Here is a 12,430-nt window from a genome sequence, read left to right as displayed (position 1 = left end):
CCAGGGGAGGAAAACTAAAAACCAGAGGGCATCGAGTTAAAGCGAGAGAGGAAAAATTTAAAAAGGGACCTGAGGGGTAACTTCTTCACATAGAAGGTGGTGCGTATAAGATAAGATTTCTTTATTAGTCGCATGTACATCGAAACACACAGAAAAATGCATCTTTTGTGTAGAGTGTTCTGGGGGCACCCTGCAAGTGTCGCCACACTTCCGGCACCAACACAGTATGTCCACAACTTCCTAACCCCTATGCCTTTGGAATGTGGGAGGCAACCGGAGCACCCGGAGGAAACCCACGCACACACGGGGAGAACGTACAAACTCCTTACAGACAGCAGCGGGAATTGAACCCGGGTCACTGGCGCTGTAATAGCGTTACACTAATAGCTGCCAGAGGAAGAGGTTGAGGCAGGCACAATAACAACATTTAAAAGACATTTGGATAAGTACATGGATAGGAGGGGCTTTAGAGGGATCTGGGCTAAATGCAGGCAAGTGGGATCAGCTTGGTGGGCACCGTGGTTGGAATGAATGAGTTGGGCCAAAGGGCCTGTTTCCGTGCCATTTCCTCTGCTAAACAGCACATTTGCTTAGGTACTGCTGAGGTACACAGGTGTTGTGCAGCTCCAGCTCCCACTGTTGTGTGTGAAATGGAAGGAGGTGGTGCTGGGATAACACGGATAGGAAAGGTTTAGAGGGATATGGGCCAAATGGGACTAGCTTAAATGGGCATCTTGGTCAGCATGGATGAGTTGGGCTGAAGGGCCTGTTTCTGTGCTGTATAAGGAGAGGTTGGACAAACTTGGGTTGTTTTCTCTGGAGTGTCAGAGGCTGAGGGGAGACCTGATAGAAGTTTATAAAATTATGAGAGGCATAGATAGGGTAGACAGCCAGAATCTGCCTCCCCAGGGTAGAAATGTCGAATACTAGAGGGCGTAGCTTTAAGGTGAGAGGGAAAGTTTAAAGGGGATGTGTGGGGCAAGTTTTTATTTTAAGCGCAGAGTGATGGGTGCCTGGAATACACTGCAGGGGTGGTAGTGGAAGGAAATACGGTGGTGGCGTTCAACAGGCTCTTAGATGGGCACATAAACACGCAGGGACTGGAGGGATATGGATCACGTATAGGCAGAGGGATTAGTTGAATTCAGCGTCGTGTCCGGCACAGACATCGCGGGCTGAAGGGCCTGTTCCTGCGCTGTTCTGTTCTATGTGCTCCACAACTCAGGACCAATAACTCGTCACATGATGCGCCACAGTTTCCACTTTCTCCTGCTCACTGCCCATGCTTTATTAGTGCTGCTACCTGAAATTCCAAGGTCAGCCATAACGATGTGCTTGCGTTGGTTAACGTTGCTGATCTGATGGAAGTAGACATCAACAACAAAGAAGGCGATGCAGATGAGAAATGCAAACACTCCGATGCCTACACCATAATGACAGGCATCCTCATTATCATTGAAGATGCACTTCAGCTTGCCGGACGATGTTGGATTCATATAACCCTCGCTGGTAATGCAACCAAACACAACTATCGAGAAGATCTGCAAGAAAGCAAGAACAAGAAACAGCAAGCTAAATTATTTTGCACAAACAAAAACAGTTCTGATTTCTACAACCTCAGATTGTCCAAAGCACTGTTGGGATGAAAGGCGATTTGCTTCCCTTCCAGTGAAGAACGGAAGATTGCATATGTGAATTCTGTCAACACAGGATGGCTGTTCCCATCAGCCACCACATGGTCTTGACAGAGTGAGGTTTTAGTCCAACGTTAAAGGGATCCAAGGTGACTAGAGACCACACTCTGCTGCACTGACACACAAACACGGTAGTATAGCAGTTAGCGTAACGTTATTACACCGCTAGCGACCTAGGTTCAATTTCGGCCGCCATCCGTAAGGAGTTTGTACGTTCTCCCCGTGACTGCATGGGTTTCCTCCAGATGCTCTGATTTCCTCCCACATTCCAAAGATGTATGGGTTAGGAAGCTGTGGGCATGCTATGTTGGTGCCGGAAGCGTGGCGACACTTGTGGGCTGCCCCCAGAACACTTTCCGCAAAAAGATGCATTTCACTGTGTGTTTCCATGTACATGTGACTAATAAAGAAATCTGATCTTATAACCCCAATTAACAAACTTGCCACTTAAAGATGTGTTTCACAGTCAATACAACACACTGGCACATTTACTGACAAACTGACCACACTCTCATGTTTATGGGTCAAAAGGGTCACATCAGAACACTGGTATGGGTCAGAATAGATCAAAACCAGTCAATGTGAATACATGCTGCTTCACAAACTTCAGGGCTTCCAAAAGAAACAAATTAGTATCTGGAATTCTTAATGACTGTGTTCAGGGCAGTAGACAACTTGAGAACTGTAGCCTATCTGCTTCCATTCTCAGCTCTCACCAAAGTTGTTCCAACAGACCAAGATCAAGGAATTGATTGTGGGCTTCACGAAGGGGAAGTCAGGAGAACACACACCAGTCCTCATTGAGGGGTCAGCGGTGGAAAGGGTGAGCAGCTTCGAGTTCCTGGGCGTCAACATCTCAGAGGATCCATCCTGGGCCCAACACGTTGATGCAATCACTAAGAAGGCATGCCAGAGGCTCTACTTTGTTGGGAGTTTGAGGAGATTTGGTATGTCACCAAAGGCACTTGCAAATTTCTATGGATGTATGGTGGAGAGCATTCTGACTGGTTGCATCACAACCTGGTATGGAGGTTCCAATGCGCAGGATCGCAAGAGGCTGCAGAATGTTGTAGACTCAGCCAGCTCCATCCGGAGCACAACCCTCCCCACCATCGAGGACACCTTCAAGAGGTGGTGCCTCAAGAAGGTGGCGCCTCAAGAAGGTGGCATCCATCACTAAGGACCCACACTATCCGTAACATGCCCTCTACTCGTTACTACCATCGGGGAGGAGGTACAGGAGCCTTAAGACCCACACTCAACGATTTAGGAACAGCTTCTTGCCATCAGATTTCTGAATGGTCTAGGAACACTACTTTGTTATTCCTCCTTTGGCACTATTTACTAATTTTGTAACTTATAGTAATTTCATGTCTTTGCACTGTACTGCTGCCGCAAAACAACAAATTTCACCACATACAGGCAAGTGATAATAAACTTGATTCTGTTTCTGAAAATGATTGGCTTGGCTTGGGTGATCTGTACATTGGGGTGAAAATGCAAAGCCACCACAACCCACCTACTGCACCTTGGTGAGTCACATGTACTTAACATTATGGCGGCAATGAAGTTTGCTCTAAATGTGTTTAAAGGGGCTTTTTATTTCATAAATCTCCTGTATTCATAACACATACAGTAAATATAATTCATATACATCTTTCTCTACATAGGGCTACTAGATTTCTCTCAAACTCTGTTGTAGAGTCATCAGGCCCTTCGGCCCATCGTTCACGCCAACCTTTTAGCCCATCTACACTAATCCCATTTGCCCGCATTAGTACCACGTCCTTCTCGGTCTTGCCCAAGCTTCTAAATGCCTCTTAAACATGGTGATTGTATCAGAATCCCCCACCTCCTCTGGTAGCGGGTTCCAGATATCAACCGCCCTCTGCGTAAAAAAACTGTCCCCTCAAATCCCCTTTAAAGCTCCTTTCTCCCACCTTAAACCCATGCTTTCAGTCCAGATAAAGGGTCTCGACCTGAGACGTCGACTGTCCGTTTTCCTCTGTAGATGCTACCTGACCTGCTGAGTTCCTCCAGCATCACACATGTTAAACCTATGCCCTCTTGTTTTTGACTATCTATGCCTCTCATAATCTTATATACTTCTATCAGGTCATCCCTCAGCCTCCTTTGCTCCATGAAAAACAAGCCCAGCTTGTCCAATCTCACTCCATTACTAAACTCGTCCAATGCAGGCAACCCCCTGGTGAGTCTCCTCTGTACTCTTGCCAACTTAAATGCACCCCCATTGCTGATTTGCACACAGAACTATCAGTTAGACAAAACACGTCACAATGAGAGAGACCCAACTGGTGTGGTTGTGGAGAATTCTCTTGGCAGAGTCCTGATGTCTGTGGATCACCTCAGGGTCACAAGGTCTCACCCCAGCAACTTGAGCATAAAGATCTGGGTGGGCAACCCTTAAGGGAATGCTACACTGTCAGAGGAGCTCTCTTTCTGATTAGATATTAAACTGAGGTCCTGTCTGCTCTCCCAAGATATCATGACACTGCTATATTTAAATAGTGTTAGACTAGGAAATGTTGATGTACAAAGAGATTTGGATGGCCCTGAAAGCAAACACTCTGGTGCAGCAAGCGGTTAGCAAGGCAAATGGTACGTTGACCTTCATAGCAAGAGGATTTGAGTACAGAAGCAAGGACATCTTGCTACACTTAGTAAGGGCCTTGGTGAGATGCTACCTGGAGTACTGTGGGCAGTTTTTGCCAAGAAAGGATATACTAGCCATAGGCGGTGAAGGTTCTCCAGACCATTTCCTGGGATGGTGAGACTCATCCGAGGAAAGGTGGAATCAACAAAGTTTGTATTTGCTAGATCTTAGAAGAACGAGAGGGGATCTGATTGAAACTTTAATAATTTTAAATGGACACAGGGAGGATGCTTGAGTGTCAGGAACGACATCAGAGTCTCAGGACAAGGAGTTTCGGACTGAGATGGAGAGAAATTCATTCACTCCAGCAGTGGTGAACCTGTGGAATTTGCTACCATAGGAGGCTGTGGAGGCCAACTCACCAATTATTTTTAGGAGAGAGATAGATAAATTTCTAGGTGCAAAAGTCCTCAAGTAGGTATGGTAAGAGGGTGGGGATATGGTATTGTGGGTGTCTGCAGTGCACAAATTAGCTGCTGCATCTCCCATGTTACAAAGTCCCCTATTGGCTGTAGACCACTTTGGAACTTTGTGAAAGGCACTATGAAAATACAAGGCTTTCTTTCAAATCTGACAATATGCTTGAGGTTTATTAAATCTTTTTTTTAAAAGAGAGGTTTATTTTACACTTAAAAGTTACACTTTAGAATGTGCACAGTTCCTTCAACAAAATCCTATTGAGAAAGCTAAAAAATACATGGCTCACATAACTGTTACTATCACATGAAATACTGAATAATTGGACGTCAAAATGCTTTATAATGACTTTAACTGGGTCCTCACTTAAAGAATTAAACTTTCCTTAACTGGCAAATTATGCAAGGCCTGAGATATAATTTCTTTAGAAGTTAATTTCATTCCCACAACATAATTCTATTATAACCAATTGCAACTCATGGGATAACTACTTCAAAGCCTAAACGAAAATAGCATCGGCAAGCTTTAATTTTGAGAAAATAACATGCATTATGAAAACTTACTGCCCAAGAAACCAGAAGTCTGTTACATAGTACGATGGTTCAAATACCATTAAGTAGAGCTTTCACGAGGGTCTATAAAGTTATTCAAAGCCCCAAAATGACTGTCATAGTTCATTAGTGAAGAGCCATGGGGTGACTGAACATTCTCCCTCATGCAGAGACCAGAAGACTTGAAACCTGTCACTCCGATTTGGAATTGGCTTGCCCATAGAAGGCAGAGGGTGGTTGTAGATGAAGCATATTCTGCCTGGAGGGTGGTGGCCAGCAGTGTTCCTCAGGGATCCATTCTGGGACCCCTGCTCTTTGTGATTTTTATAAATGACTTGGATGATGAAGTGGAAGGGTGAGTCAGTAAGTTTGCAGATGACACAAAGATTGGTGGTGGTGTGGATAGTGTAGAAGGTTGTCGAGGGTTACAACCGGACATTGATAGGATATAAAGCTGGGCTGAGAAGTGGCAGATGGAGTTCAACCCAGGAAAGTGTGAAGTGATTCACTTTGGAAGGTCAAATTTGAAGGCAGAATACAGGTTTAATGGCAGGATTCTTAGCAGTGTGGAGGAACAGAGGGATCTTGGGGTCCACGTCCATAGATCCCTCAAAGTTGCCACTCAAGTTGATAGGGTTGTTAAGAAAGTGTATGGTGTGTCGGCCTTCATTAGTCGAGGGATTGAGTTCAAGAGCTGCGAGGTAATGATGCATCTCCATAAAAACCCTGGTTGGACCACACTTAGGATATTGTGTTCAGTTCTGGTTGCCTCATTATAGGAAGGATGTGGAAGCTTTAGAAAGAGTGCAGAGGAGATTTACCAGGATGCTGTCTGGATTGGAGAGCATGTCTTATGAGGATAGGTTGAGTGAGCTAGGGCTTTTCTCTTTGGTGAGAAGGAGGATGAGAGGCGACTTGATAGAGGTGTATAAGATGATAGGAGGCATAGATCGAGTGGACAGTCAGAGACTTTTTCCCAGGGCAGAAATGGCTAACATGAGGGGGCATCATTTTAAGGTGATTGGAGGAAAGTATGGGGGGGGGGGGGGGGAGAAGAGGGTGGGGGTGGGTTTATCAGAGGTAAGTTTTTTTCTTTACACAGAGAGTGGTGGGTGCTGCCAGGGGTGCTGGTAAAGGCAGATACATTAGGGACATTTAAGAGACTCTGAGATAGGCACATAGATGATAGAAAAATGGAGGGGTATGTTGGAAGGAACGGTTAGATTGATCTCAGAGTAGGTTAAAAGGTCTGCACAGCATCGTAGGCCAAAGGGCCTGCACTGTGCTGTAATGTTCTAACTAGTGACCACAGCTCAATGCTTCGGAGAGACTACAGGTCTTCAACAGCATTGAGCTGGTTTATTTGCATCTTGTTTCACCAAAACATTGCCTTGCAGAGTTCTGGCTGGGCACACTGTACCGAACTGTCCTGGCTGTGCCCGGTCACTCAGAATGGGGCTACCGCTCAGCTGCTCAGGCAAATCAGTCCCAGACTCGCATGAACCCACCACAAATGTGCCAAGTGACAGATGCCAGCCATCCGTCACCCCACTCTGCCCCCAAACTCCAGCAGAGAAGCCCAATGGTGCTGGGATTCCACCGGAGAATCCATCTCTCCCATCCTGCACCAGCTGGGCCCAGCACCCCCAGCACAGAGGAAAAGACGAGCAAGTGAGGCCAGTTCAATTACTTATATTTCACCCAATATCCAGGTCTTTAATTATTTTTGTTGTAATAAACTGTTTACTTTCAACTTCTTTTTAATTGTTTGGATCAATGCAAATAGTTATTAAAACTCTCAATATCAAAAGATAATTGAAAATATTACAAAGCCTTTACAAACAATCTGCAGGAAGAACTCAACGGGTCAAGCAGAACCTGTGGACAGAAAGGTACTGTCGGCATTTCAGGTTGAAGCTCTGCATCAGGACTCAATTTGTCGACAATTCCTTTCCTCCCACAGGCGCTGCTCGATGGGCTGAATTCCTCCAACAGATTGTTTGCTGCTCCAGATTCTGCAGTCTCTTGGGTATACAAAGCCTAGAAAAGGCTCCCCTAGCTTTGTGTTTTATCAAAGACTCAGGGTGTTTGATAGGCAGGGTCTCAGCGCTACATCTAGTTGATGTTAGGGTCTCACTATGCTTCGCCAGTCAGCTGCACAGGCCAGCTTGCTCAATCTCTTCATCAGGTCTGTTATCAGGTGGGGAAATCCAGCTCGATTTTTATAACAACCCACTATGAGGAGGGAATGAAAGTAAATGGACAATACTCCTCAATGCCACAGTGAGCTTTCCCCTCTAGAAGTGTCCAGAGATTGCTCAACTGACAGAGTAACCCAACAGCAAACTTCTAGCTTTGAATTTGAGCAACATGCACTCCACATGACATATCCATCTAGGTTTACACACAGCGTTGCCAGCACTTCCTTACATGGTGCACAGAAGCACACATGGTGCTTACACTTGCACAGCATTGAACATGTGCCAAGCAATGCGGGTTGGATTTAATGCATCTTCTTCTGGATGTAAAAAGAACTGGATACAGGAGCTAACTCACATTTACTATAAAGTTAAGAACGCCTCAGAATTGACTGGAAAATTATCTGGAGAAAACTCAGATCATTCCACATCTAATCCCACCCCACACGTCATGTGGACTAGAGGGTGAGAAAAGTATTGTAGTTCCTTTTTTGTTTAAATAGAAAGGAAGGATTGCTAAGTAGGACTACAAGTCCCAGGTAACTTTGCACCACTGGGACCTCATATCATCATGGGCAACACAGCGACACAGATAGTAGGGCTGCTGCCACACAGTTTCAGTGACCCAAGTTTGATTCTGACCTGGGGTGCTGTCTGTGTGGAGTTCGCACGTTCTTCCTGTGTTCCAGTTTCCTCTCACATCTCAAAAACGTGCAAGTTGATAGGTTAATTGACCACTGTAAATTGCTGTTACTGTGTAGGGGAGTGGTAGAATATGAGGAGGGAGGAATGTCGATGGGATTGAGGGGAGAATAAGTTACAGGGAAAGTTCACGGGGACTAGGATATCTCTATGAGCCAGCAGAGAGTCAACGGGCTGAAATGGCCTCCTTCTATGGTGTAAGAAAATATGGAACTTAAATATTAGAGGGGAAGTTGGTGGCAATAACTGGTCACAGTGGCAAGTGAGGAGAGACAAGATACGGTTAATGCAATTTTCAGGAAGCAGAGGGAGTGTGCTTGTAAAGCATTTGAACTTGTAACTGGATGTGTCCAGTTGGATCTTATAAAAGGTGTCACTGGTCATCTCACTGCAGTTATCAGGGGTAGAAGCAAGCCAGTATTACAACAATGGAGGCCTTGACCAGGGTATGAATCTGGGAGTAAGAACAATGGTTCCGAGGTGTACACTTCTCCCGCTGGCTCCTCTTCCATTTCCCGTGGTTCAGCGCACAATGTTCCAGGGCGACGGGGATAAAAGGCTGACGGAGAAGCTATAGTGGTAACATGGTGGGGTGGGGAGGTTGAGCAGAGTGGACGAGGCACCATTAGTAATTCTGACACCGTAAGCGGCCTGACTAGAAATGAAACTTGTATTGAGCAGAATCAGAACCATTGATCCCAAATTATTAGGCACAGCCTTGGCTCAGGAGCAGTTCTCTTGATTCTGAATCAGGGTTACGGAGTCAAGCTTCATTCCAGAGACTCAAGCACATCGTCCAGGCTGGCACTCCAGGCTGGTACTGAGGGAGTGCCACATTGCCAGAGATGCCTGCCTTTCAGATGAGATATTCCATCCATTTTTGATATTCAGGATCCCCAGTGAGTCAGAGGTACATGAGGGTTCATCCAAGCTCCTGGAATTCAAACTTGCTCCCATATTTCCTTGCACTGCAACAGTGAATATACCTCAGAGGTATCCCCAGGGACGTGGATGCCTTTGGAAAGACTGAGGTCACAAAGGATCACCGGAATGTATGTTTATTCTCCACTACATATTTTGTAAGGGGGTTGGGTGAAGGGCAAAGAATTGATCGGCACAGTAGTGTAGCAGCTAGCACGACGCTATTACAGCCCCAGTGATTGGGGTTTGACTCCTGTTGCTGTCTGTAAGGAGTTTGCACGTTCTCCCATGTCTGCAGTGCTCCGGTTTCCTCCCACATTGCAAAGACGTACAGATAGGTTAATTTGGGTTTAAAATGGGCGGCACAGACTCGTTGGGCCAGAAGGGACTGTTACCACGCTGTAAATAAAATTTTAAAAAAATTTAATTTAAACGTCTTACAAATATTATGCAAAATGTATTGGATGAAAATGTGGATGGGTGGGTTAGTAAGTTTGCTAACAATACAAAGATTGGCAATCTTCTACGCTATCTACAACACCACCAAAGGACACAGCAGGATACGGATCAGTTGTAGATATGGGTGGAGAAATGGCAGATAGAGTTTAATCCAGCCAAATATGAAGTGTGGCACTTTGGGAGATCAAATGCAAAGTGACAGTACACAGTTAGTGGCAGGACCCTTAACAGCGTTGACGTACAAAAGGGATCTTGGGGTCCAAGTCCATAGCTCCATGAAAGTGGCTACACAAGTTGATAAGGTAGTAAAGAAGGCCTATGGAATGCTTGCCTTTATTAGTTGAGGTGCTGAGTTCAAGAGTCAGGAAGTTATGTTGCAGCTTTAACTCTGGTTTGGCCGCATCTGGAGTATTGCATTGAATTGTGGTCACCCTATTACAGGAAGGATGTGGAGGCCTTGGATGGGGTGCAGAAGAGGTTTACCAGGATGCTGCCTGGATTAGAGAGCATGCACTATAAGGAGAGATTGGACAAACTTGGGTTGTTTTCTCTGGGGCGGCGGAGGCTGAGGGGAGACCTGACAGAAGTTTATAAGAATATGAGGGGCGTAGATAGAGTAGACAGCCAGTATCTTTCTCCCAGTGTTGAAATATCTAATACTAGAGGGCATGCATTTAAGGTGAGGAGGGGCAAGTTGTTTATATTTACACAGACACCAGGGTAGTGAGGGCCTGGAATGCACTGTCATGGGTGGTTGTGGAGTCAAATACAATAGAGACATTTAAGAGGCTCTTAGATAGGCACATGAATGTGCAGAGAATGGAGGGATATGGACATGTAGGCAGACGGGACTAGTTTAGTAGGCTTTTAATTACTAGTTGGATCAGTTCAGCACAACATCGTGGGCTGAATGGCCTCTTTCTGTGCTAGACTGTTCTATGTATTCCTGCTGATGTCAGTATTTCCATTTATAAGTCAGGAGGATAACTTTATCTTTGGAACCATCAATGGAAATTTTCTAACAAATTCACAATTCATATTTTCACATGCTGGAAAACATCTGAAATCCCTTAACATTACACGAGGGAAAGTGTGGACCACAATCAGGGGTAGACAGTCAGGGTGCTAAAAGCCAAAAGACACGTTAGGAAAGATTTTGAGGATGTCGTCAATTGAGGGAAGGGCGGTGACCAGGCAGCGAGTTCCAAAGCGTGGGATGGCAGATTTAATGGGAGCCATCACTGTTGGAGTGAGCCCCAGACAGGAATTCTGGCACCAGATGAGCAAAAGACCCAAGCCGGGATGTGTGGTTAAAAACAAACTGCTGGAGGAACTCAGCAGGTCTGAGCAGCATCTGTGGGGAGTAAGGAATTGTCAATGTTTTGGGTTGAGAAGCTGCATCAGGGGATATGCAATTGCTCAGATAAGCTTTCTACAGTATTTTCTTTGCAAGGCTTCAAGGCAGCCCAAGTTCACTACCATAAATAACGTCAGAATCCAACAAGGTTTGAGAGCTTCAAATACTTGAGCATTATAAGCAGCAGGAGAACATTGGACACTCCCTTGAGTCTGCTCCCCCATTCAATAAGATCATGAAAGTCCTGTACCTCGTTCACTTTCTACTCAATCCTGATATCTCCATTCCCCCAGGATCCAAAAGTTTAGCGATCTCAACAGGCGAGCATTTACAAAGTAGGAACAGCAGAGATTTGCAATAGTCTGAGTGAAGAAATTTCTCCTCATCTCAGTTCTAAAGGTCAAATCCCTTTGTCCTGAGCCTAGTGAGGCTTGAAGGCAAGTGTTGGTTGGGATGACAGGTGAATGACGTTACTCTGCTCTCACACTTAATGACGTTGGTTGCACTGCAAGAGGCCACTGCAAATGTCTAGGAATGGAGGAAATAAAAACTTTTTAAAAATTATCCGCATTCCCAACACACTTAAACTCCATGAAAAGAACAAAGTTATGGCTCAAAAGGAAAAGCACTCTCACAGCAGAGCGTAATGTTGCTGCCATTACTCGTGGTGCCCACTGACACCCAGCAACACATAGTTCCCTCTCTTCCTGTGTTACACTGTAGAGGTCAACTTCACATAACACGGCAGAATTAGATTTATTATCACTGATTTCTATGACGTGAAATTTGTTGTTCTGCAGCAGCAGTACAGTGCAGAGACATAAAAATTACTACAAATTACAAAAACAAATAGTGCAAAAAAAGAGAATTACGAGGTAGTATTCATGGGTTCGTGGACGATGGCAGAGGGGAAGAAGCCATTTCTAAAATCATTGAGCGTGGGTCTTCAGGTTCCCGTACCTCCTCCCTGATGGTAGTAACGAGAAGAGGGCACATCCCAGATGGTGAGAGTCCTTAGTGGCTTGCAGAGGCAAGCGCAGCAGTGGGAGAAGAGTTAACATTACAACAGAGCCAATAAGGTGCTCCCGCTGATGGTTGAATGCATTCATGATAAATTTGCCTAGGCACTGGACTGAGTGAGTGCATTCCCTTCAGAGAAAGATATCACAAGTTCAATACCAAGTCAAACTAGTTTAGCTACAACCAGCTTCAATACCCAAGGTGTAAGTAGATAAATTTTTGAAAGAATGATCAGGGAATTGAGGGCAATGGAGGGAACTAGCACAGAAGAGGAGACAAGGCCAGTGTAGATCAGCCATGATCACACCGAACGACAGGGCAGGCTTGAAGGCCCTGGTGGCCTACTCCCGCTCTGACTTCTTGTGTTACATTGAGATAGCAGATCTCAACTAGGACGGAAATGAGGAGGCTGCAACCAAACGCAATGAGCCTGGACA

General features: G+C 45.3%; 1 protein-coding gene across 1 annotated transcript in view; it reads right to left on the bottom strand.

Moving 5' to 3' along the window:
* syngr2b (synaptogyrin 2b) overlaps positions 1-12,430 on the bottom strand; it is a 30,862-nt gene that overhangs the window by 13,597 nt on the left and 4,835 nt on the right. The window contains exon 2 of the mRNA XM_052033162.1: positions 1,304-1,541. Coding sequence (XP_051889122.1) covers positions 1,304-1,541 — 238 coding nt within the window. The remainder of the gene's footprint in view (positions 1-1,303; positions 1,542-12,430) is intronic.

Source organism: Pristis pectinata, chromosome 18 (genome assembly GCF_009764475.1).
Source record: "Pristis pectinata isolate sPriPec2 chromosome 18, sPriPec2.1.pri, whole genome shotgun sequence".
NCBI classification, from domain to species: Eukaryota; Metazoa; Chordata; class Chondrichthyes; order Rhinopristiformes; family Pristidae; genus Pristis; species Pristis pectinata.
This window is presented reverse-complemented; position numbering and strand designations above follow the sequence as displayed.